The sequence below is a fragment of the Podarcis bocagei genome (genome assembly GCF_964188305.1).
Source record: "Podarcis bocagei genome assembly, chromosome: 2".
Lineage (NCBI taxonomy): Eukaryota > Metazoa > Chordata > Lepidosauria > Squamata > Lacertidae > Podarcis > Podarcis bocagei.
In genome coordinates this window covers 89764765-89789107 of record NC_138126.1, presented here as the reverse complement: position 1 = coordinate 89789107, position 24343 = coordinate 89764765, and the positions used below count along the sequence as shown (strand labels likewise).

General features: G+C 44.7%; 2 protein-coding genes and 2 long non-coding RNA genes across 8 annotated transcripts in view; 3 read left to right on the top strand and 1 right to left on the bottom strand.

Moving 5' to 3' along the window:
• Nucleotides 1-7054, top strand: part of LOC308582035 — a 33900-nt gene extending 26846 nt beyond the window's left edge. The window contains exon 2 of the long non-coding RNA XR_014005457.1: nt 5538-7054. This is a non-coding gene — a long non-coding RNA (uncharacterized lncRNA). The remainder of the gene's footprint in view (nt 1-5537) is intronic.
• The window catches only part of PKN1 (protein kinase N1), a 33306-nt gene extending 26252 nt beyond the window's left edge, over nt 1-7054 (top strand). Inside the window, exon 21 of the mRNA XM_081184845.1 lies at nt 1615-7054. Coding sequence (XP_081040971.1) covers nt 1615-1818 — 204 coding nt within the window. The 3' untranslated portion in view covers nt 1819-7054. The remainder of the gene's footprint in view (nt 1-1614) is intronic.
• On the bottom strand, nt 189-14748 carry LOC308582036. Its single transcript, XR_014005458.1, has 2 exons — nt 14609-14748; nt 189-404 (listed from the first exon to the last, which is right to left on the bottom strand). It is a non-coding gene; the product is annotated as an uncharacterized lncRNA (long non-coding RNA).
• LOC308582033 (UPF0575 protein C19orf67 homolog) lies at nt 11663-24343 on the top strand. Of its 5 annotated transcripts, XR_014005456.1 has the most exons (8): nt 13477-13631; nt 16462-16763; nt 17739-17883; nt 20076-20176; nt 21191-21376; nt 21613-21735; nt 23614-24118; nt 24173-24343. XR_014005456.1 is itself a non-coding variant. In XM_081184843.1 (7 exons), the coding sequence occupies exons 2-7, from the start codon at nt 16486-16488 to the stop codon at nt 23786-23788; spliced, it is 1008 nt and encodes a 335-aa protein (XP_081040969.1). In that variant the 5' UTR covers nt 11663-12963; nt 16462-16485; the 3' UTR covers nt 23789-24343. The 5 variants fall into 5 exon arrangements, 4 of the variants coding, with proteins under 4 accessions (XP_081040969.1, XP_081040970.1, XP_081040967.1 ...); XM_081184843.1 differs by lacking the exon at nt 13477-13631 and adding an exon at nt 11663-12963 and having other exon boundaries at nt 23614-24343; XM_081184844.1 differs by having other exon boundaries at nt 13458-13631; nt 17742-17883; nt 23614-24343.

The following is a 24343-nucleotide window of genomic DNA, read 5'->3' as shown; positions in this document are numbered from 1 at the left end:
TGAGAGAGCCTCTGCCACAGCTTCTTGGCATCTAAAATGCACCCACTGTGGGCCCGGCCTTCATTGGGACTATGCGGCAGCCTAATATTACAACCGGGATGGTGCTTTTGTGATTACCCCACTTCTTCCAGAGGAGCAACCGTGTCAATCTGTCACAGAGAAAACAGAAAAAGAGCAAGACTTGTGGGTCCTTTTCTGAAAGGCTCAAGCAAATTTATTGTGGAGTTTTCATGGACCCAGAGTCTTGTCCCCATGCATCTGATGAAGGTCACTCGGGTCCTCAAAAGCTGTGATAAACATGTTCGTCTGCAAAAGGTGCTGCAGAGCCATCTCTCTTTCTCATGCATTTGTGGTGACCTTGTCTTTGTCCCCAAGACTCAAGTCTGGCTCTCGTCATGTTAGAGCTGTAAAGGATTACGGATACATTATCCTATTATGTGAAACACTCAAAACACATGCTGTGTAAAAGAAAAACCCCAGCATTGTTAGCTAGCGGTTTTCCTGTCTCAAACCTGTACCAAGGAAGAAGCTGCTCCTTTCTCTATGCGCACAACAGCATTCCCTAGTGGTGTGCAATGGAGCAGCATGGAGCATGCTCATCCACACTATACATTTAAAGCAGTATCATACCACTTTTCTTCTTCTTTACAAAGTTGTTATTGTACTTCACCAGATCTTAACCTATTACAGTATAAGCCTTCAATCCAATCATAGAAGGGAGCCACATTTTTATTTTTCCAGTTCATTAGTATCAGTCTTTTTGCTGTGGTAAGGGCACAGAGAGTCCACTCATTTTGTCCTTTTGTAAGGTTCCATGTGCTGGACATATAATTCAAAAGGATATTTTGCTCTGTAAACATAAGGCTGTTCCGTACAGTTCTGTTGATAGTTTCAGTTACCTTCTGCCAAAAATCTTTCAATATAGGACACTTGAAAAAAAATGTGTTTTAGAGAAGCATTATCCCTATTGCATCTCCAACAGCTAGATACCTTAGATAGCCCTTTTTTAACAAACAGTATATTCTAAATATTTTTTGTTGTATGAGCCTCAATTTAAGGTCCAGAGACACCCTTGTTATAGCACTTAAAACAGTTTTTTCACTGTGTGGTTGAAACTGAGATCTCTCGTTCTTTATTCATTCCTCCCTCAACCCCTGTATATCAAATTGGTTTGCTAGTAACAAAGATTTATATATGTTGATGACTGGGTTTTGTACCTCTTTAAACAGTCCTGGCTCCTCAGGGAAGTGGAGTCTCTTAAGGGTCCTGAGAGTTGCTAGGAGACCCCTCAAAAGATCTACAGTTTCCAGAATAGTCCAACAATCAGTCCCTCTTCCCAGTGAACTCTGGGAATGGTAGCTTTGTGAGGGGAACAGGAGTCACCTAACAGCTCTCAGAATCTCAGAACCCTTAACAAACTATAGCTCCCACAATTATTTGGGAATAACCGAAGCAGTATGGTACTGCTTTAAATGTGTGCTGGTCTATATTGCTGTTCCTACTGCATTGTCCGCTGTATCATTCCAGTACCATGCAGCCTCTCTCACAGCCCTACATGGAATATTTATCAAAAGTCCCTGATGGTTTTCTCTCTCTCCTCTCTTATCTCCACAGAGCATTGACTGGGAAGCCCTGCTGGCCCGCAAGATCAAGCCACCGTTTGTGCCAGTAGTCAAGGGCCGCGAAGACATCAGCAACTTTGACGAGGAGTTCACAGCCGAAGCGGCTATGCTGACGCCGCCCCGTGAATCACGGCCCCTCACCCAAAAGGAGCAGGATGCCTTCAAGGACTTTGACTATGTTTCCAATGCCTGCTAGCTCTAGGAGTTGGGGGGCAAGGAGATTCCCACCCCCAAAGAAGAAAAAAAACACCACCACTGCCAGCCCTGTATGGGGCAGGGCTCTGCTCCACCAGTGACTCGAGACGCTTGCTAGCCCTGCTGTTAGCTCCGCGAGTGGAGCTGGGACAGCCCAGCAGCACTGCCAACTTCATGGGTGTAGAGTTAATATTCACCGACATATGCCAGCTCTGAGCCTAGACCGCGAAAGCCCCAGAAGTACTTCTGCACCCTTCAGGACACAGTATCATTCATGCAGACACTCGGACACTGGCTAGCTCTAGGGGAGGGGCAGAGAAAGAGATAGAAAGAAAGACGGCCAAGTCCAATAGAACAGACGCTGTTGGCCCCGAGACTTGGGCAGAGGAGTCTCTGCGATAGCATGTGCTTATCCACTGATTCCCAAACTGCCTGCAAAAATGAGCAAATAGGCTTTCCCACGAATAGAAATCCATAGGTGTTGGAGCCACAGAAGCCAAAAGGCCTTTCCCCGACCTAACAAATGCCTGAGATTTTTTCCCTTCCTTAAAAAAAAAAAATCTTCCAAAGATATGGCTTGCCCTTCTGGCGTTTTTGTTGAAACCCAATGTTTTGAACTCCTAACCCAGAAGGGGAAACCTTCTTTGTCCTGTTTTGCACCACTGTCTTGCATCTTTTCTCTAAAAATGTACTGTAAAGGTTTGGTGGTTCAAACTTCAGTGGTGGACAAATTCCCCTTGGCTCTATAATGGAACTGGCTCTGAATGTGTAAGCTTTTGGGAGGAAAGCTTGCCTGCTTTGGCCCCCCAGATTCTCTCCATTGGCACATGTGTGCTGACAGCGCAACGCATAGGTGCATTGTTATATTGCCCTTGCTGGGAATCATAGAATGGTTTCACCTGCTCCAGTGCCAGCCATGGCAGAAATTCAAGCACACTAACATGCCCTGAACAAATTCACCTGAGGCCAAGGGAGGGTTTTAGGTCAAGATAAGCGGGGGGTGGGGCTTCTAACGTGCTTGCAAGAAACAGTCAGGATCATTGATTGACCCAGGTAGAGGTGACACTTGCCAAACGAAAGGCTGCTTGGTTGGGTGGGCTTGGTCACGTAGATTACAGCAATCTACGAGAGCTTGTTTCATCATGAAGTAGCAGTTAACATTAAATAACTTCTGTGCCTACTAAACAGCAGCTGACTTCTGGCACTTCTTCTGCCGACTGCTGGCCATGCACACTCAAGAGTCCTGTTTTAACATACAAAGCTGGAGAGGAACTTCTCAGGAGGAAACAACACTTGATTCATAATACAGCCAAGTATTGCAAGCTAGACAGAATAGTTCACTGAGCCCAGGTAATAATGAATTTCAGCAACATTTATTAATTCAAATCTACCACTTGGAAATCACCATCATGTCTTAATGTTATTTCCATCGCATGTCCCAGCTTTTGCAGCGACATCTGCTAGCTGCCATGCTAAGGGAATAGGTGATGGTTTGGGAACTCCATCCCCATATTCCGCTCCTGGTTTGCTTTTTATTTTGGAGGGTAGCTTTCTAAAAAACACACCAAAACCCTCCCCTTTTGAGTGCTGACAACATCCTCCTTTCCCTGCTCTGCTAGGGAGAAATTAGCTCACGGAAGGGTGAGTAAGGGGTTCTGCCTGGCCTTGAGCTTTGGCAGTTCAGAGATTTGTTGAGAAAGGGGCAATGTGCACCTATTATAGGGAAGAGTTTGAGAACAGCCCTTGCTGGTGTGAGTGTGGCTCTGCCTGGGCCCCAAGCAAATTCTCTTATGAGAGCAATAAGTTTGATGGAGGCAACATCTCCCCATTAGTGGTCCTTGATGGAAATATCCTGAGCATAAATGCTGCAGAGTTACGTTGCTCTTTTCTGCAAGGCTGTTTGGAGAAATCTGTCCTGAGTACTATTTGTTCGTTTCCTCCTAATGTTCCTGAGATTCATTATATATAGATAGATATTACATATTTTTAAAAATACTGGCAAACTCTTGCCTGGTGCTGTGAGCTGCATCTGAGATAAATGCTCTGTGGCTCATATCACACGACCGCTATGATACCCTTTTATATGTGTGATCAGTTTAGCATAGCTACTATTACCTGGTTCTCTACTTGGGTTTCTAATGTTGATTAGTAATCCTTCCCCAACCTGGTGCTCTCCCTGTGTTTTGGATCACAACTCACACTGGTCTCCTCTAATACAGGTTGGCATGGCCTGTTGGGAGTTGTTGTCAGAGAAAACATGGAAGCCATCAGGTTGGGGAAGACAGATTTAGAAGTTTCACTCTGCCCATAAACCTATGTGAAAAGAATGAGGAAACCCACCTTTTTTACTACAGTACTCTCATCGGTTTCATGTATCAAAGAGTTATTGAGATCATTGAACACAGATTAGTTACTCTTTGAGTATGCATTCTTAAAAAGGCAAATCCATTTCTGTCTTTTTGGCCAGGAGGTTAGAGCGGACATCTCCTCTTCTAGTGTATCAGCACAAGGCCTCATGGCCTCCTGATGCCTTCAGAACAGGGCAGGTTCCTGAACATACTTGCAGCCTCCTGCTTACTTTCAGGGGATGTTCCTCTTATTTGCAGTCTTCCCCTATTTCAACTCCAGCTTTTACCAGGCTCATGCAATTCTGTTTTGAGACCAAAACACAGGAGTTGGGGGCTATTTGAAGAAAGAACTGAAGGTCCCGTCCCACAGGGGTTGGAGGGAGAGAATTCCAGCTTTGCCTCTTAAAGGGGTACCAAAGGGTTTTGTAAAAGTTGCTGCCGCAGGAGAACTAGGGCCAGGGTTTTGTCTAGTGTTTTGTATGGGGAGGGTATTGCTCTGCCCCTTAGTCTCTCCTGAACTGAAGCATATGTGGCTTCTTGAAGCAGCTTGCAGTTTGTTTTCTTCTTCATTCTTTTTTGGCCCTTGTATGTATATTGGATTCATGCTGGTTGATCTCCTTTCCTTTTAACACAATCGACAAATTTGAGCCTACTTGTCTTGAATTGCAGTGCAACCTGCTTTAAAGTCAGGGCTTTTTGTTCTGTCCTAGATTTGGGAGGGCTTGCTTTTAAGGCTTCTGCGTTTCAGCCTGTACTCTGGAAAGAGAGTAGTAGCTTCTGTTCCCAGATACACTGTTAACTTCCTCTGTGCCTCTTTGCTTGCATTGCCTCTTACATCTTTCACAGGGCTACGTCCAAACTTTAGTAGCTGTATGGATTTTGTGCTAGGAGACACCATCATGCTGTGGACTTGAAACTCCGTCTTGCCTACTGAGTCTCCTACCTTACTGTAACTACCTCTGTTGCCTGACCAGAATCGCACTGTGGCCACAAAATGCTGTCTGGATCTTTCACTTCTCTGCTTATATAAAGCTTGAGTTTTAAAGTGTAGACTTAGTCCTTAACATATTGGAGGCCATCTGACCAAAAGCCTTGCAAGTGAGCAGAGCTCTTCTTCGGGCAAAAGGCAGGACTCAGTTCTGTTTCCAGCCCTTCCATGAATTGGATCCAAGGTCTCTTGGGTTCCGTTCTTAACTCTAACACTGACTTTGTGGGGAAATTTTGGCAGAAGAGGGGTAGCTAATGCGGTGGGTGGTGGGTGGAGGAGGCTCTTATAGATAGTGTGCAATATTTGGATATGGAGCACCATGATTCCCAAGTCTTAAAACTATAGGCTGGAAAGGGGGGGGGGGGAGTGTTGCAGTAAGCACAGATAGTGTGTTCTGCAGTAAAGCAGTGAAACATTGGGGCAGTCTGGATTTTGGGGCTGTGTTAGCAAGCTTCAAATTTGATTCTGGACACAGACCCCAGCACATTAAAACCTCAGCTTTCATTTTCTAAAATCAAGTTTCTAATTCTTAATGTCACAGTTATGCTCTTGAAAGCATGTCCGTAATGTCTTACAGAAATCTCAGAAGCCAAAGGAGAAGCGAAAGATTTCTAGTAACCCGGGCTTCGGTTTTCTGCATAGCTCTCTTTGCCTGTTCAAAGCAAGTAAATACATACAAATCTGTGTATTTTGTATGATCTATACAGCTCACAGAATTCAGCTTACCTTGGTGCAGAATCTTGATTTTAAGCACAGGCTCCACCCACATAGCCCTGGCTTAGTTTACTGCGGAGGGAGACCGAGAGTGCAGCAGGGGCAGAAAGTTCCACGTTCTGTTGCTCATTAGTGGGGACATTTTGGGGGGTGATGGTGGGGAAGTTGAAAGAATGGGTGCAGTTCTTCAATGCTGATTCCTCAGGGTCAACTTCCCTCTGGTTTTAAACCCTCTTGCCCCCTGCTGGGCTCAACTCTGTGTCCACTTTGTTTGGCTTACTCCACTATAGAGGAGAAATTAAAAGATTGCATCCCATGATTGTTTCCATCTTCAGTCATCCTACCATGCAAGATATGCTCCCAGCAGCCTTTGATTCCTCACTGGACCTTTGGCACCCTATTATTCTCGCAAATAGCATAATCAGATACCAGAGCAGTCACTAGCAGGCTATCAGGATGTTGGGAGTAGAGTTGAATGAAAGGGAATCTTGCTGAAGTTGATTGTGTTCACCTTCCCGTCTCTGCCTACAAATGTGCTTGATCTGTGTGCCTGGTTTATAATGCAAAGGGGCAGCCGGGATGACTTAGAGTCTTGTAGCAGGTGACTTTATGGTGATAGGCTAGTGTACAATTGCTTTATGCTATTGGCCTGTATTTCCTTTCATGTAAACTGTCCTTTTACTATTGGAGTTAACAGAACTAAATCAAACGAGTCTGCTTTTTCCCCCTACTAGACAACGCTACCTTATTCTAATGGCTGAAGCTAATTTTTCCAAAGTGTCACTAAGATAACATGGATTGCCATCTCTGTGGACATCATTCCTCTGTATATCATTCCTCCCAAGGTGGACAGCTTCATCTGCAACCTCTTGTTGGTACAGAACATTTCTCTGTAAAGTGTAGGGAATTAGCTAAAGCAATCAAGCAAAATAGCACACGTAGCCATTTCCTGTCACTGGCGGTTAGAAAGCCCCTTCTTCCCATGTGCCTCGGCTAAACTTTAGCACCTCCTTCCCTGTCCACCGCTGTACATCTGTGTGATATTGAAGTTGCCACTTTGAAAAATGTTTTCGGACCAATTTCATACCTGCTCACTCTGGTCTCCTTCCTAATGTGCTGTATTCTGTATACAGCTTGAGCTGTAGGATGATGGAAATTCACTGTTAGATTAAACTCATTTGACTCAATGAAGAGGTTGATGCCTAATCTTTAAAGACTTTGTCCATGTTGCAGGTCTATAAATTATTAAGCCCACCTGCTGTGATACCTCTATTGCACGGCACACATCATGTTTTGGCAGTTATCAGCAATGGGTGTTCAGAAGTTTCTTTGTGTCCTCTTTTCCTTTTTGCATATGACTTACTAAAGGAAAAACACAGAATTTATCAATGGCTTAATGCCCCAGCTAATCCATGCTGGGCCACCATTTGGAGTGAGTCATAAATGGCTTGAACTGGTTGTGTCAATAAGACATAGTCGCTACTGATATGGTGGCTTATAAGAGAGGGCAGTACTTTGCACCTGTAAGAGCTGCATAGAAGGAATTTCAGCAGGTGTGCTACATCCCTGTTAGCATTTCTTCCTCCATGCAACTATTAAGGATGTTGGACCAGAGTCCTGTTTTTCAGCAGCCCTGCTACCTGCTTTCCCACCACTGAAGTGAAGCCAAGTTATGTGTGTGAAGCTTTCATCTTCCTGCCTACTTAAAACTCTGCAGGACACTTCCAATAGGCTGGAAGATGAAAGCTTAAATAACCAGTATCCATACTGTGAAAAGGTTCAGGGGACGGTAGCGTGGCTAGACCACCTTGTCCTTTATATTTATGCTCTGGGGACCACATGACTGACTTTTTATGCCCATTGTTAGTGTGAGGTAGGTGGAGCCACCTTTTGACATGGAGCCCATTGCAAGAGGTTGTTCTTTTCTTTTTCTTTTATCCTCTTCAGAATCCAGCAAGGGTGAAAAGGTCAGATCTGCCTCTGCTTGCTTTAAGGGATGATGGCGTATCTAGACAGGCGCTTAATTCTGCAAAGTGAGTCATTCATATATCACACACAGGCCACCGTTAACAGGTTATTTTTAGCATCAGATTTTCTACGGAATTTTTAAACCTTGATTAAGTGAGGGATAAAAATGCAGGCTGGCATTTTGATGCCATTAACGACATGTGGATGTTGCAAAGAAAGAAAGAAAAACTCAACCCTTGAATGCATGAGCAGCATTAGTTCCACAGTAAACACCACCTGGCAACACTCTTACTAAAGCTGGATGGGAGGAAAAAATGCTGAAGCAGTGAAGAACTAGATTGCACAACTACTACAGTGGCTGCTTACTGAGAAAAGGCAAGCACTTGTTGGGAGTATAGATGTGAGTCCAGATTGGAGTAATTCAACAAGCGTCGCATGGCGTGACCAAAGCTTGGCAGCTTTGGTAAGAGGAATGAAAAACGATGAAACCTGTTGTTCACTGGGGGTTCTTCAGATAACCCCAGGGTGCCTCCTCACGTGGAGGGGGAATGAATGGTTATGAAGGGCTAGACAACTCCCCACCACCCATGGTCAGTGCCACCCTTCAGATCCTTTTCTCCTTATCCTGGAGCAGGATGATGCCTTGTCCTCCCCACCCTCAAAAAGGACTCTTGACTGGTAATCAACTGTAGCAGGTACTGGCAGTCTCACGGCTTTACAGATATAGAACAGCACATGTAGTAGAAAGTTGCAAGTATTTTGAAGTACAAAGAAAAAGTGGTCAAGCAGCTAAAAAGTATGGAAACATACAAACACTGTCGTACACAATATATTTCCACATGAGAACAGTTGCTTGGGGAGGGTTTTTTTGTGCCTGTAAAGATATTCCCCATCACATTATGCTTCTCCCATCATATCCCATAGGACAATTTGCTTTCAAGTGCTAACTCAGGGGTCAGCAAACTTTTTCAGCAGGGGGCTGGTCCACTGTCCCTCAGACCTTGTGGGGGGCTGGGCTATATTTTGAGGGGGGGAAATGAATTCCTATGCCCCACAAATAACCCAGAGATGCATTTTAAATAAAAGGACACATTCTACTCATGTAAAAACACGCTAATTCCCGGACCATCCACAGGCCGGATTTAGAAGGCTATTGGGCCGGATCTGGCCCCCATCGTCAAGTGAGTGTAAGGGAGTACTAGTTCTACACCAACCTTCCTTCTGCATTCAGATGTGTCATCCTGAATAGTATTAGTATTGAAGCCATAGAAATTGGCATTAGAGCAGTAGCAAGGACAGCTGCTCATTCTCTGCAATTGGGCAGCATGATGTCCCCCCCACTCCTCACCCCAGCCATCCAAAAGGAGAAAGCATGGCATGTCTGTATCTTTCCCTGAAAGAAACTTTAGTATTCACAGGTTTGCTGGAAAATGTTGGTTCACCACATCCCAAAGCGGACTGTGAAAAGACCAAAAGCACATAAGGAAACTGATTACCTGGAGGTTAAAGACAAGGATGGAAAATGTGTCACCCCCTCGTGTTGCTGAAATCCAGCTCCCATCAGCTCCAGCCAACTCAGCCAATGGTCAGGGGTGGGAGGAGCTATATCCCAGGAGTACATCCCATTGAACACAACAAGGCTTACTTCCGAGTTGAATATTCCTGGGATCGAACTATGCTGCACTTTGCAATGTGAATGAAAAAATACACAGGATGCTTATTCAGATTATAACTGCTTCCCATCCACACACATTTTCCTTTGCATTACAAATCATCACATGCTTGCATAAATTGCATAGCAAGGGCTCAAATGCAAATTTAAAAGTTCATGGAAGCATTCTGGGAGATGTAAGTTAGACCCACCCTCCTAAAACCTGTAAATGCTATTCCTTTAAAGCACATCCAAAACAACTTCTTTCCCTCAAAGAATTCTGAACACTAGTTTGTTAAGGGTTTGCTAGGAATTGTAACTCTTTGTTGTTGTTGTTTTATACATTTTTATTAGGGTTTTTTAACATATCATTTCCAACAATCATATAACATAACTTCTTGTCTTATACAATATTTTAGACTTCCGTCAACACCTCTGATGATTTCCCATTCTTTATCACTTATTCTGCATTTCTTATTACTCTTAATTATCATTAACTAATGTGTTTTGGATGTGCTTTAAAGGGACAGTGTGTGCACGCTGTCATTGTGATAGCTCAGCCCTTAGCAGCTAGTATATAATACAAGAAAAGAAAGGAGATAACCAGAGGCTTAGATCCCAAATTAAACCTCCACTGCCTTCCTCTTCTATGGAAGATGAAGTTGGGAAATGAATGCTTGGCTCCTATTTTGCTCAAGATATAAGCAGGGTGGAACCTATGCAACTTTTCCCTGCTACACTTCCCCTTGCGAATTCAGTGAGGTACAGTGGTGCCCCGCAAGACGAACGCCTCGCAAGACGGAAAACCCGCTAGACGAAAGGGTTTTCCGTTTTGGAGGCGCTTCGCAAAACGAATTTCCCTATGGGCTTCCTTCGCAAGACGAAAGCCCATAGGGAAATCTCCGGGACAGCGGGGAAGCGCAGCGCTTCTTCCCCACTGTCCTCGGACCTCCTCCGAAGGCTGGCGGTGGGGCGGAAAGCCCTTCTCCCCGCGCCAGCCTTCGGAAGGCTGTCCTGAAGACTTGCGGTGGGAGGAGGGTTTTCCTTCCCACCGCCAACATTCAGAATGCTGTTCTGAATGTTGGCGGTGGGGAGGAAAAACCCTCCTCCCACCGCAAGCCCCGGGAACAGAGGAGAAGCGCTGCGCCCCTTCCCCTCTGTTCCCGTACCTGTCCTGAAGGCTTGCGGTGGGGAGAAAAGCCCTTCTCCGCACCGCCAGCCTGGCAAGCGGTTTCCATAGGAACGCATTAATTGATTTTCAATGCATTCCTATGGGAAACCGTGCTTCGCAAGACGAAAAACTCGCAAGAAGAAAAAACTTGCGGAACGAATTAATTTTGTCTTGCGAGGCACCACTGTACTGGAACAAAATTTGTTCTCGGGATGAAAGAAGACATTGATTTCAGTTCCAACCTGTGAAGGCTGTATGCAGTGCTGGTTCTGGTTTTGTTGTAGTTCGTCTTCTGACAAAAACTATGTGGTTTGGCTCCTTGCCCACTGTGGCAGAATTTTATATATTCAGTTATGTTACTCCACACCATTCACTTCAGGGCAAAGGAAATGGAATGAAAACGGGGAAGGAATCATCAATCATATCTGCAGGCTGAAAACCATAACAACGGTGAATGCAAATCTTATTCGCTGGATTTACTTCCAGTTGGGTAAATAAGCGAACATCAATTAGCAATTCGCGCGCGCCCCCCTTTTTTTCAATCTGAATCCTGTGACATCCTCACTACTTCTCCAAAGCATTTTGCTTTTGAAAGTAAAGGAAAATGTGTCCACCCCCCATGTCCAGAAGCCAAGTGAACTAAACTGCCAACACCTGATAAAAGCAGAATTCTCCATCACTCCTGGAGGTAGCAGTTTAGCTGAGGCAGGTAGAAGAAGAGTAGAAGAGTTTGGATTTGATATCCCGCTTTATCACTACCCGAAGGAGTCTCAAAGCAGCTAACCTTCTCCTTTCCCTTCCTCCCCCACAACAAACACTCTGTGAGGTGAATGGGGCTGAGAGACTTCAAAGAAGTGTGACTGGCCCAAGGTCACCCAGCAGCTGCATGTGGAGGAGCGGAGACGCGAACCCGGTTCCCCAGATTACGAGACTACCACTCTTAAACACTACACCATACTGGGTACAGGGCACACACAGCCCCAGCCTCCAGTTTCTCAATGCAGCTCCCTCACCACGCTGCCTGATGGCTGCATGTTACCTATGCAAACAAACACTACAAGGTGCCAACCAGCATGCATCACATGTGCAGAGCATAAGTACATGAACAATGCCTGCTGGGGTGCATGGCCCTGGTCATGGGTTTCGCTCCATGTCTGCCTTTTCCCACTTCTGCCTTCCTGCTGGATCTAAATGTATCCCAGGATAGTTGCTGCTGTTTTAATTAGACCTGTTACCTAAACAGGAAGTTGATACATCATTGAGACAATAGAGTTGGCCCTTTGCTATAAATTTCAATCTGTGGCCAGAGGAATCAATCTCTCTTTACTTAGAGCCAATCTTGGTGCCACACACCAAGACGTGGGAGTAACAAAGCCTCTCTGTTTTGATTTTTAAAGAGAAAAGCAACTTCAGAGAGGATTTTCAGCAGGTGGAGGAAATGTTGCCACTTCTTCATTCCAAATCAGGGGCTCCCATCATGGAGTTCCAAACATGTATTTATCCTTGCAAGCACACCTGGATTCTAGGAGGAGCTGCAGCTGATTGGGGCAGCAGTGGCTGATTGCAGCAGAGAAAGACTGGGTGGGGAAAAGAAATTCAGCACTTCCTTCCCCCGGTGCTCTAAGCTGCCTCCCCCTAAAGCAACTTCTTGCTTTTAAAAACTCCATGCACCACAGTTTTATTGCATACATTTTTATGCAGTGTTTACTTAGGCCATTAGTGCTTTATAGTTATGGTGAAGCTGATAACTCTCAAGTCCCGGCTGTGAACCTTTGGGAAGCTGCAGTGAATACAAACAGACCATGAAGGTATTTGTCATATTGTTCAGAGAGAACTTCCTTTTTATAATTCAGTTATTAGGTGGTGCTGGGTGAAGCTATTCTGTTTTAGTGCAGGAACAGTAGGATGCAGAGCATGTAAAGGTGTGACTGATTCAGGATTACCCAGCCGCCTTCCAGCTGTTCAGCCACGGCAGGGACAATATGTTGACACTCAAAGGAGAAAACGGGTTTCTTAGCTGTGCACTTGCATTCTTGAAGAGTGGTCCACATGCAGCCATACGTCTAGCCTTTCTCATCACTATGATTGTGTCACCTGTTCTGGATTCTGAAATGTGGAGGAGGAAGCCCTGCCTGGGTGGAACATGTTGCCACCAGAGGTGGCAAAAAGGCTATTAGCTGGGATGGGCCCCCTCCAGGTGAACCCTGATGGTCATAACTTTCTAGAAAAGTCCAAGTTGGCCAAGTGTGGGGCCATCACAGTTATAACCTTAGCAGTGTGTGGACTACTCTCAGTATCTGCGGCAGGTATGTCTCCATTTTCTTCAACAGGTTCCCAACCGACACAAAGATATCTACAGTGGTACCTCGCAAGACGAATGCCTCGCAAGACAAAAAACTCGCTAGACGAAAGGTTTTTCCGTTTTCGATTTGCCTCGCAAGACGAAATTTCCCTATGGGCTTGCTTCGCAAGACGAAAACGTCTCGCGGCTTTGTTTCCTTTGTCTAAAAACAAAGACATGTTTTGTTTATAAAGTTAATTTATTTTCCCTTCAGTTTTTGAACTGCTCTTTACAGTATGTGTGACTTTAAAGAGCAGTTAATAAACTGTTGTTGTACCAAATTTGGCTTTGTTTGGACTTTTTTTGACCATAGGAACGCATTAATTGATTTTCAATGCATTCCTATGGGATTTCGTGATTCGCAAGACGAAAAATTCGCTAGACGACAAAAATTGCGGAACGAATTAATTTCGTCTTGCGGGGCACCACTGTACTGCTCCATAATCCTACAGAGATGGAGCGGGCAGGTGGGAGGGCAGGAGGCTGCAAAGAAACCAGAAGCCTATGCAGGCTTATTGATTTAACTCTATGGTTAAGAGCAGTTGAACATAGAATGTTAGGAAGTCAGTTAAAAAAACACCCATCTCAAAGGGAGGGAGGGCATTGGCCTCTTCAGGCTTCTGACACCTTGTAGTGAGTATTGTAAAGGGGGGTAGGCATTAAAATTGGGGGATTTGCATATTTTGTTTATTTCCAATATTTCTAGCCTGCTTTCCCCCACCACAAGCACTAAAACAATCTATCAGTCTGAAAACCATAGATAGCACAAACAACTTAAAATGCCTGCTGAAGCAGAAAGCAAGTTCAACAAGGAAGGAAATTGTTTGATTTTCAGTCAGGAGTGAGTTCCACAGAATTGGACCCTCGCATGGCTCCTGGTGGAGACGAACCGTTCCTCTGAACCATGGGGGACTACTAACGGAGACACACACCCCCTCGAAAGATCACAGTGATATCTCCAGAATATAAGAAATAAGGCAGTGCCAGATTTAGGACAATACAGGTCGTTCCCCCGAGCCAAGGAGGCACAAAATTGAGAAGATCCTTTTGGAGGGGCCAAATTTGGCCTCGCACAGGGTGCCATGTTACCAAAGATTACCGATGTCTGCCCCTAAGTAAGGATATCCTGAACCCAAGTTGTTAGGGGCCTTGTCAGTTAATACTTGGCCCATTAATGTATAGGCAGCCAGTACAAGCTTTTCAGCACTGGAATTATGTGCTGGTGGTAATAGTCTGTCCCCACCAACAGTTGAGCCACAGCTGCAGCTTCTGGAACAGGTCCCAGGGTAGCTCCACACTGAGTGCACTGCAGTAATCAAGTACTGAGGTGGATTATGAAGGCAGAGCACAGCCATCATAGATGGCAGCCATTGACAACCTTATCTATTAATTATTGTTCCTTTAACAGCTGTATGAAAGGCAGAAATTCAGCCGGTTAACCATTTACTAGTATGAAAATAATAATAATAATAATAATAATAATAATAATAATAATAATAATAATAATAATAATAATTTATTTGTACCCCGCCCATCTGGCTGGGTTTCCCCAGCCACTCTGGGTGGCTTCCATAGAAACCAAAAATACAATGATAGGAAGCAGTTCCTACCTGTTTGCTGCTCTGATTGCTTTATTTTGCTGCCTGCCAGCAGGGAGAAATGGCAGTCTCAGTGTGAGGCCCTATACCCTATCAACTTTTGTCCCACTCACCATTTTGGCCTGGCTCACCATTTCTAATTCAAAGGGGTGTATGTGTAAAGGCAGGCATTAAATGGCAGCAGAATAGAATGTAACAAGTACACTCTGTGACAATTCAGGCATAATGTAAATGCTTGCAAAATGGCCTATCATAGCAGCTGTGACGACAGAATCATCTGAGTAAATGAGCACTTGCACCGGGACAGGAAACCATTGTCTCAATTCAGACCCAAATGAATAAAATTCAACTTTTTAATTAGTTTCAGTTGAGCACTTTCATTCTAGAGCTTTCCTCCCAAGTTCCAGAACTGTCATTTAAAGGTGGGTTCTGCTGTGGAGACTAATACCTGAGTTTATTTACAAACTGATAGGTAAAGGCAGACCGCACAAAGATGCCAACAAAGCAAATGCCAAGGTACCCATGTCAGATCCCCAGAGATGCTTAAGCAGCCCAAAAACCTCAGCTCAGCCTTCTCCCTGTGTGTCTCCCCTGACCCCAGTCTAACCTCAGCCCACCTCCTTTGTTCTCTTTCCCAGACACAGATTAGATTAGAGGAGACAGAAAAGGATGCCTTTGGCCAAAATGACTCTTGCCTATCTCCCCGGCTAGCACCTCCTCATTGTGTGTCATTTACCTGTAATTTCCCTAACAAATGAAGGGCTCCACCACTTGTCCACCAACAATCAGAAAGTTCCCAACAGTTCCTGTAGCAGTCTATTAACCCTCTCATGACTAAGCCCCAATCTTACAACCTCAGCTAAAAAATGCCCGGGTCTGAGTCTTTCAGGCCTCTAGGGTCACACAGGTAAAGTGTTAGAAGTTGGGCTGTGGGAACAGAAATGGGTATACTTCCACTCCTGAGGGTCACCCCCATCAGAGACCTACAAAGCTCCTTTTTTTATTCTGACTAGACAAGGACTCCGGGTGAAGGGGGGGGGGGATACACTGAAACATTTTGTTGCAGTCGCCATTTGTAAAGCAATTTTAAGAGCATAAGGGGAGCCCTGCTAGATCATACTGAAGGCCTATCTATCTGCACCCTCTTTCCCACAGTGGTCCACTAAATGCCTATGGAAAGCTCACAAGCATCACCTGAGCAGCCTGGTTCCCCAGGAACTAGTATTTGGAAGTGTTCTGCCTTTGGTGCTGGAACCACCAAAGCTCAGAGCCATGGGCAGCCTGATCCTTCCTGAATTTGTCTGATATTTATCTCAGTCTGCATCTGTACTGGAGCTTCTTTCAATTTTTTATAAACTTAACTGTTTTTAATTGTTGGTTTTTTAAAAATATATGGAACTGTTTTTATTTGTTTTTGCACGTTTATTGTTTTATGCTCTTAACTGTTTTATTTGTTTTAATAATAGTGTGCTTTATTGTTGTAAGCCGTCCTTGGACCTTATTGTAAGGGGAGGTTAAGAAATCTCTAACAAATAAAATATAAAGGATCCCAATTTAAAGCCATGTTGCAGGTCTGCCTGTATATCTTTTGTAAGAAACACGTAATAAAAATGTCAAACGTCTAACCCATTTGTAACACTACTGGATGTTCAGAACAGTATGCACAGGTTCTACATACTGAGATAAGACAAATAGCCACATGTCACCCAGTGAACTTCATGCAGGGTTTGAACACAGGACTCTATCCCCTACACCTCACTGGCTCTAACAGGGGGCTTGGGCAAAGGACTGGTCTAGAAACCTAAAGCCCTTTTGGGAATGGGTAAGCTGTCCTGTTGCTTAACTTTCTTCCTTTCTCTTGGCAGTTTCCCTGAAGCTGGTCACTGAAGATGGCCAGCAAGCAAGGGTACAGTTGTCTCTCTGATGGCTCACTGGATGTTCCCTCTTCCAGCCCTGAAGGCACCCTGAGCCTCAGTCCTCACAGCCCTGGGCTCTGCCTGATCTCCACACCCACAGCAGAGACCCACTGGCTGAGCAGCGCCCCACCCCAGCCAGAGTCGCCTGGAGAAATGAATGTAACTTTGGAGAAACTCCTGGCTCCCATTACGGAAAAGCTCAAGTATTTGCTGAAGAAAGCAGAGGACTTCCAGACATACCTGCTGTACAGGTGGCAGGGGGCTGAGTCAAAGCTGGGGAGGAGGTGGGCAGTCTTTGGGCAGGCCACATGTTTGGTGGGGAGACACTTTGAGGTGACTGTAATTATGAAGCCACTGCAGATTAGGGAGGAGCAGGGACTTGAAGGAGGGAGGCTGACTGGCTGGCTGGGCTAGTCCTAGTGAAACCCAAAATTTGAGATCCCCTCAAATTTTCTGGTTGCTGAATCTCCGCTTTAGTGGGACTTGATTTAGAGTGAGTACCAGTGTACCCTTTGGATTCTTGCTAAGTGGCAAATGTAATGGAGAACTCTTAATCTCCCACAGTGGTGTGGGTGTGTAACTTACACACCCAGTTTTCCTCCTCCAGGGGCTTGCCCTCTTCTTGGGACCCCCCCCCCCAATTAGGCCAAATTGATCGGGGAAAATACAGTGGTACCTCGGGTTAAGTACTTAATTCGTTCTGGAGGTCCGTTCTTAACCTGAAACTGTTCTTAACCTGAGGTACCACTTTAGCTAATGGGGCCTCCCACTGCACCGCCACTGCACAATTTCTGTTCTCATCCTGAAGCAAAGTTCTTAACCCGAGGTACTATTTCTGGGTTAGCGGAGTCTGTAACCTGAAGCGTATGTAACCTGAAGCGTCTGTAACCCAAGGTACCACTGTAACTGGAGTGACCAGGAAAATGCACAGGGCTTATTGGGCTACTCTATAGTTGATGGGCTGCTTGGGAGGAAAGTTTCCATACTACATTATTGCCAGAGAGATAGCAAGCCAAGGGGCTGTCTGGTCTAGTTTTGCAGCTGGACGGTGCCAGAATCCTCAAGTCAGCCCTGGGTTATTGCCATGATGCACTTCCCCAGTAGCAGAATATGCAGTGTGGGTCTAGCATGTGCCCAGCAAGAAGAGGGGCCTGGAGTGGAGAGCAAAGAGAGTCACTGCATTTCCTCCCAGTGTGATGACCATATTGTGGGCCTCCTATTTCCAGCAGAGACAGAATGCAGAAGGAGCAATTTGCCAAAGCCATGCCCACGTTCCTGCAGATGTGCCAGCCTTACTTCCACTACTTGGAATCCACAGCGCGAAGCTGCACTCCTTATTTAAGACCCCCACAGGAACCAGTGAGGAGGCGCGTGAGTCTGGGCCAAGGAGGGAAATCCCCATAGAGTTGGGAGGCACAATCACTTCATCTAAACTGGTTCAAAAAGCTTACATGACATTCTGTTTGCACCTTTGCAGAACTGATCTGAAAAGGCCCCAAAAAAGTGAGGGGGGGGGAGGCTCTATGGAAGAAGTGCTTGGAATCAAAGGGCTACAATCTTTGGCTCTGGAAAAAGAACTGAAATTAACACTAAAAGTCTCTTTTGAATCAGGGCTCCCTCCTCCCCTTCGCAATCAAACTTTATTGTATGGCATTCCAAAACTGCACCTGAATTTTCTCGTCCGCATCCAGCCCATCTTTGGCCAATGCCCTTCCCTTTCTTCTTCACAGTCGTAGAGTCTTTTCTTTTCTGCTTAAAATAATAATAAATCTCATATTACTCATTGAAGCAACTGTGCAAATAGATTGTTTTCCCATTACAAGTGTGTGTAGTTTGGGAAGAAGAAATCTATGGAAACAAGTTATTTCAGGGTGAAGTGGGCAATCAGTGAAATCGGAAGAGCGTTGGGATGGAATTCAATGTAGCGCTAAGTAGTTCCTTGAAGAAAGATTTCTCCTTGTGCCATGGGACATTCTCTCTCTTCTCGGTGTTTCACCAACCCTGCAGAGCAGATTTGGAGAGGGCACAGGCTGCATGCAGGGGGAGGAGAGGGGGAAGGAAACCCAGCTGTGCAACATAAATCCTTGGGCTGATTGGACTTGTTAACAGAATGCCACCCATAGTTTTGGTATAACTATAACTCTGATTTCTATGCTGGGCTTTTAGAAAGGAAGGAATCTAGCAGGTTCTTTGCTAAACACAATATATGTTAAATGGGAAAAGGTAATATGACCTTAGCATGTGAAATTTGATTCCTACATCAACAAAGAGCAGGGATGGCTCAGACCCCCAATACAATCTGGAGGAATACACTTCAATATAAGGGCTTTTAATGTGTGATATTCTGTTTGTTTGTTTGTTTGTTTGTTTGTTTGTTGTTTTGCTGTGTTTTTGTATATCCTGTTGAAAGCTGCCCAGAGTGTTTGGGGCAACCCAGTCAAATGGGCAGGGTAAAAACAATAATTTTTATTTTTATTTTTAATTATTATTAAAGGTCAGCAACTGGGTTGGTCAAAGATCTGAGGCAGACTAAAGGGATGAACTCTCACCCACTTTCCTTTACAAACTCATAGCTGACCAAGGGTGAAATTCTGCTGGACTTAGTTGTGTTTCCCACCCTCTGTGCTTCTGGCAGATACCCATCCATTGTGTAAGGATGGCTCTTGGGACAAGGGATAGGGCTTTCTCAGTAGCCGCACCTGTGGAACAGCTTGCCTCATGAAATCTAGAAGACCTCCTCCTCCTCTCTGGCAGCCTTCTGTTTTCGTTTGGGCAGGCTGAAGGTCGAAGTGCCTTTTACTGAAGACTTTGATCAGCCATGCCTGTCTCTGTTACTGTATTTTATTTTTACATTCATAATTATTATTGTATTTTTCTGCTGTGATTATAATTACTATACACTGCCTTGAATAATATATATGCATTAGAAAGGTAGATATACAGTGGTACCTCGGGTTAAGTACTTAATTCGTTCCAGAGGTCCGTTCTTAACCTGAAACTGTTCTTAACCTGAAGCACCACTTTAGCTAATGGGGCCTCCCACTGCTGCCGCGCTGCCGGAGCACAATTTCTGTTCTCATCCTGAAGCAAAGTTCTTAACCCGAGGTACTATTTCTGGGTTATCGGAGTCTGTAACTTGAAGTGTATGTAACTTGAAGCGTATGTAACCCGAGGTACCACTGTATACCTTTATAATAATTAAATAAACAAATCCAGGTATGAAGAGCTTGGCTGGCACAAAACATTTCACCCTTAGGGGCATGTCCGGGTATGCAACCAGAAGGACAGAGGTCTCATCTCTCACTTCCCACTGCTCAAGAACTTGCCCTTTCAAGCCTTTGGGGCACTTCCAGACAACCTGTTTATTGAGCACCCATCCCAATTTGCTTGCAAGGAGGTTAGATGATGTTGTGTCAAATCCCACATGCTCCAGAGCATTTTGCCTGTCACTTTCCTTACTTCAAAAAGTCTAAACTTTTGAGGAAGTGGATGTGTTGTGCACAAACTCCCAATCAGCTAAGATTGTGCATCCTGAATTTGTAATTCTGCACTTTCCCCCACAGCTCCTGGAGATCTCCCAGCAGTTGGCCTGCCAGCTTGAGCAACTGGTGCTGATGTATGCTTCTTTCAGCTTTGTCTCTTTAGAAGACACTGACCCATTCAGGTAGGAGACAGTCTCCAAGACTTGCATGTGCCCAAGTGTGGCACAAGTGGCCCCAGAGTGCTAGCAGGAACAGGTTGCTCTGGAATCGGTGCCTGCTAGTCACTAGAGTTTAGCTCTTACAACCGTTTTGTTTCTCCCCTTGCTGGCTTTTAGTGCTGTTTTATTAGTTCCATGCTGCTTTTGTTAATTTTTGAGCTAGTGCTGCTTGATGCTTGTTGTTGATTTCATCTTGTGAGCTGCCCAGAGGCACATGCTTAATTGCACAGGACTGTATTTGGTGTTCCCTGTCTGCTAGCACAAAAGGTTCTTGCATTAGGGAATGGGTAAGTTTTCATATTATGCACCAGGGGAATCCAATGCAGTTGCGTTAGCGGAAAGTCATTGCACAACAGATTGTGCAATCTATTGTGCAACGAAGTCGCCAGCAACCTGCTTATGCATTCAGTTACACAGCAATACTCTACTGCCGTAAACATTTCACCAGTGTAACAACTATACTGCTAAGTGGCTTTCACTTAGGTCTACGTTGGATCCAGCCTGCAGTCTATAAATGCCAAACAATAATATTAATTTTTAAATAATAGAATGCACAGCATTGAAATAAATCAGCTCTCTGCATACCATGAAGCACACAAGATTCAGTCCAAAGGCAGGAGGAGAGTCTTTGTACCAATAAGGTCTTCCAGTTAGATTTGCCCCCCCCCCCCAAGATAGAAAGTAGCAGATTTAAAAATGAAGTCTCCTTCAAAATATATTTAATATTATTACTTTTTTACATTGTCCTCCCACATTTCTCCCCAATTGTTTAGCTTTGGGTTTCAGTTTCCAGCAAATATATTTCAAACCCAACATTCAGTTATAGCAATCTAGCTTTATATTTGCAAATCATCTGGAAAACTGGTTCAACTGGAAAATGTAATCATTAGCTTTTTGCATGTGTTTTGTAAGTTATGTGCTCTACCTCCAATCTCATGCACAGCTGCTCTTACCTGTCTGTCTGTCAATCACTACCAGTGTCTCATGCTTCTTCTGTGGAAAGTTCTGGCTGAATGAGTTGCGACAAGTTTCCATCTTCCGATATTGCATCCCAGCACCCTACACAGCTGCCCATATTCCCCGCAACCTCTATAAGAAGATGCGCTGGAACCTCGATATCTTGGAAGGTTCTGCTTGCCGGAATCAAACACCCCGGACAGAATAGTGAGTTGCAGGACACCCTGGAGATATGGGGTATAGGTGGAGGGGACCTGAATTGAGAGCCATATCTGGCACTGACCCCCCCCCTCTCCCCACCTTATTCCTCTGCTCCACCACTTCAAGGCTACTTGATGCAGGTCTTGGTGTGGTTTTATTCCACTGCCACTTTTCCTGAGGCTTGCTTGACTGGCCATCCCCATTCTTCACTGCCTAACTGCAACCTTGTCCTTCTGTTGTAGCTACTTCCTGTGCTTCAGGGATACAGGAGATGAGACAACAGCGAAGATGCAGAAGCTCTGGTCCATTGGGCGCTGGGTGCCTTTGGATCCTGACAGTGACCACAGCTCCGATGTGCTCTCCTGGTAAGCATGCAGCAGGGAAGTGCTGTCTAGAACAGCGGTGGGCTGACTTGAGTCTTGTGTGGTCTCCCAATGCGCTTTATGTTTACAAAACAATATTGCATACTCAAGATCTCCTAACAAGTAAGACAGGGGGTGCACCAAAGCTTTCAATAACCTACCTGAACCCGGTGGGGGCAACAGACAGAAAGACAACCTGTTCTTCTCTTTTTAGTACTTGTTGGTAAAGCAGATTGCTTCCTTTCAGGCTTTACTTCCTTCCTGCTTCTTCAAGTATGAATCGGAGCCAATAGATTAACACTATCCCATGCTATCTTGGCCACATTTAAAACCTACACTTACCTTCAACCAGCAGTCTTGCCGGACTATTTCTTTCTGCACACCACTTTAATCTATTAAAGCTAATAGCTATTTAATCTATTAAATCTATTAATCTATTAAAATCTATTTAATCTATTAAAGCAACACGAGTTAACTTCAGGACGTGCCTTTCTTTCAGAAATCATGGGCTTCATTCTTTGATTCTGTTAAACACTGTTGGAAAAGATGCCCAGCTGTAGCATCTAACATCATTTCCCTATTTTAAGCTTTGAAAGTGAAGCAGACACATACACTATGAAAAATACACTTGCTCCTGTCTGCACTATCTTTGGCACCCTCCCAGACATGTAACAGGAAGTTATTCAGGAAGAACTTTAAACCAGGGATCACAGCAGTTCCAGATTCCAACACAGTTGTAATTTTAAGGCATTTCTGCATTGTGGGATATAGCTCGAAATGTGTGCATGGCAAGCGACTTCTCTCTTATCTGATGAGTGGGCTGAAACTTCCCACACATTTTCTACTATGGTAAATACAAGTGCAGCTGATGCCTGGCACTTGATTCAATATTATGACTGAAGACTGATGCCTGAATGCTGGTTTGTGCTTTCTGTAAGAATGAATGCAAAGAAACAAGCATGAAAATAAAAACACCACCACAAACCACCTTCAAACACTGAATTTCCTCTTGCTTCTGAGAAAAGATGTACTCGTAAGGGGCACATTCTGACAGTGGCAAATGTGGAATGTAGCTTAGTCATAGCTGTGTGCTGAAGTGCAAGGTGACATGCAGAGTGAAGGTATTCCAGGGGCCGTTCAGATGTTTTGGACTACAAGTCCCTTCAGCCCAGCTAGCATAGCCAATGGTCAGGGATGATGGGAGTTGTAGTCCGAAGTATCTGAAGGAGACCACATTGGCTTCCCCTGTGGCTTTATACATGCCTTCCTGTGTATTTCTGTAGCCGGTAGGATTGCCACCTGTCCTATATAATACACGGTTGTCCCGTATTTCAATGTAAAATGCTTATGTCCTATATAGATACAGCTTTGTCCTGTATTTCAAGTCTTCTCTCTCTCTCTCTCTCAAGTTAGGGATCCTCTCCAAGTGCATGTGTTTTAAAGGGTGTTTGAAAGGTCGTGTATTTAAGCTCTGGGTAGCCAAAAACAGACAGATTTACAAATTTGTCTTTTTGTGTGTAACAAATTCCAGAGAGGCCATCCTGTTAGGCTGCAATAGATTGTAATGGATTGCTTTGAAGTCACTTCAGCACCAGATGGAAATAATAATAATATCGCCCCCTCCCACAACCCTGTATTTTGTCAGAACAAAAGTGGCAACCCTATGTAGCCATGCTGTAGTGACTGCTCATTAAAATCAGGGGGCTGAACTGGATGTTTAGGTTTTTATATCAACCATTTATGTACCACTGAATCACAACTGTGGTATATAGGAGCCCAAAACAATAAAAGCAGTGATGAGTTCAAACTAATTTCAAATGACGTTAAAAATAGCACAGATGCCAGGAATGCCACCACCCCCTTTGCCTTTTCTTCCCACAGGGTCTTGTGCCGCCAGCCCATGGGGGATTACCAGCAGCTCCTGACAATTGGGTTTGAGGAACCCTCCCACACGCTCGCCACGGACCTCTTGGTGCAGATGCTCAGTGCTCAGAGCGCCGGTCTGCTGAACCGCGAGTCCTCCTGCTGGGTGAGCTCAGGGGAACAGGTGCAGTGAAAAACGTACCTTCATGGTATGCCACCAAGGGGCAGCCCACTGCCTCCTGTCACCACCAATGTCACATATGTTGCATAAGATGCTACCTTCACATTAGGCACAGTGAGGTCATGCTAGATATTGGCATGCAGATATGCCAGTTTAGGATTTTTGTGTTGAAGTTGAAAAATTTTGAGGTCCCCCCCTTCCTAATGTTAATCCTCTTGTGCTTGCAATGAGATGTAAGTTATATTTTTTGAACAAGAATATACTTGCCTGCCCTTCTGCTGGCTTCCTATGCCTGGCCACTGAACAGATACAACCCACTTTGAGATAAGCCATATCACCAAAGTACTGAGGCTCTTGTGCGCCTCCTTACAAGGTTCAGCAGGATAGAGCTGGAAGTCACATTTGCCTTTGAATTCCCTGTTTCCCTCTGAGCTCTAGTCACTTGTGGCTTAAGGCAGGTCAAAGTATCTGAAATACCTAAGTGGGGACATCTAGAAAGCTTTTTATTTTTAAAATGTCTATGTATAGCTTTCTTAATAAAGAAGTGGTGACTATTTTCAGGCTCAA

Coding starts and splice junctions, on each gene's coding strand:
- LOC308582033 (XM_081184843.1), top strand. CDS start 16,486: ATGGCCAGCAAGCAAGGGTACAGTTGTCTCTCTGATGGCTCACTGGAT. Junction 16,764..17,738: donor CAGACATACCTGCTGTACAG/GTGGCAGGGGGC, acceptor TCCTATTTCCAG/CAGAGACAGAATGCAGAAGG. Junction 17,884..20,075: donor AGGAACCAGTGAGGAGGCGC/GTGAGTCTGGGC, acceptor TTTCCCCCACAG/CTCCTGGAGATCTCCCAGCA.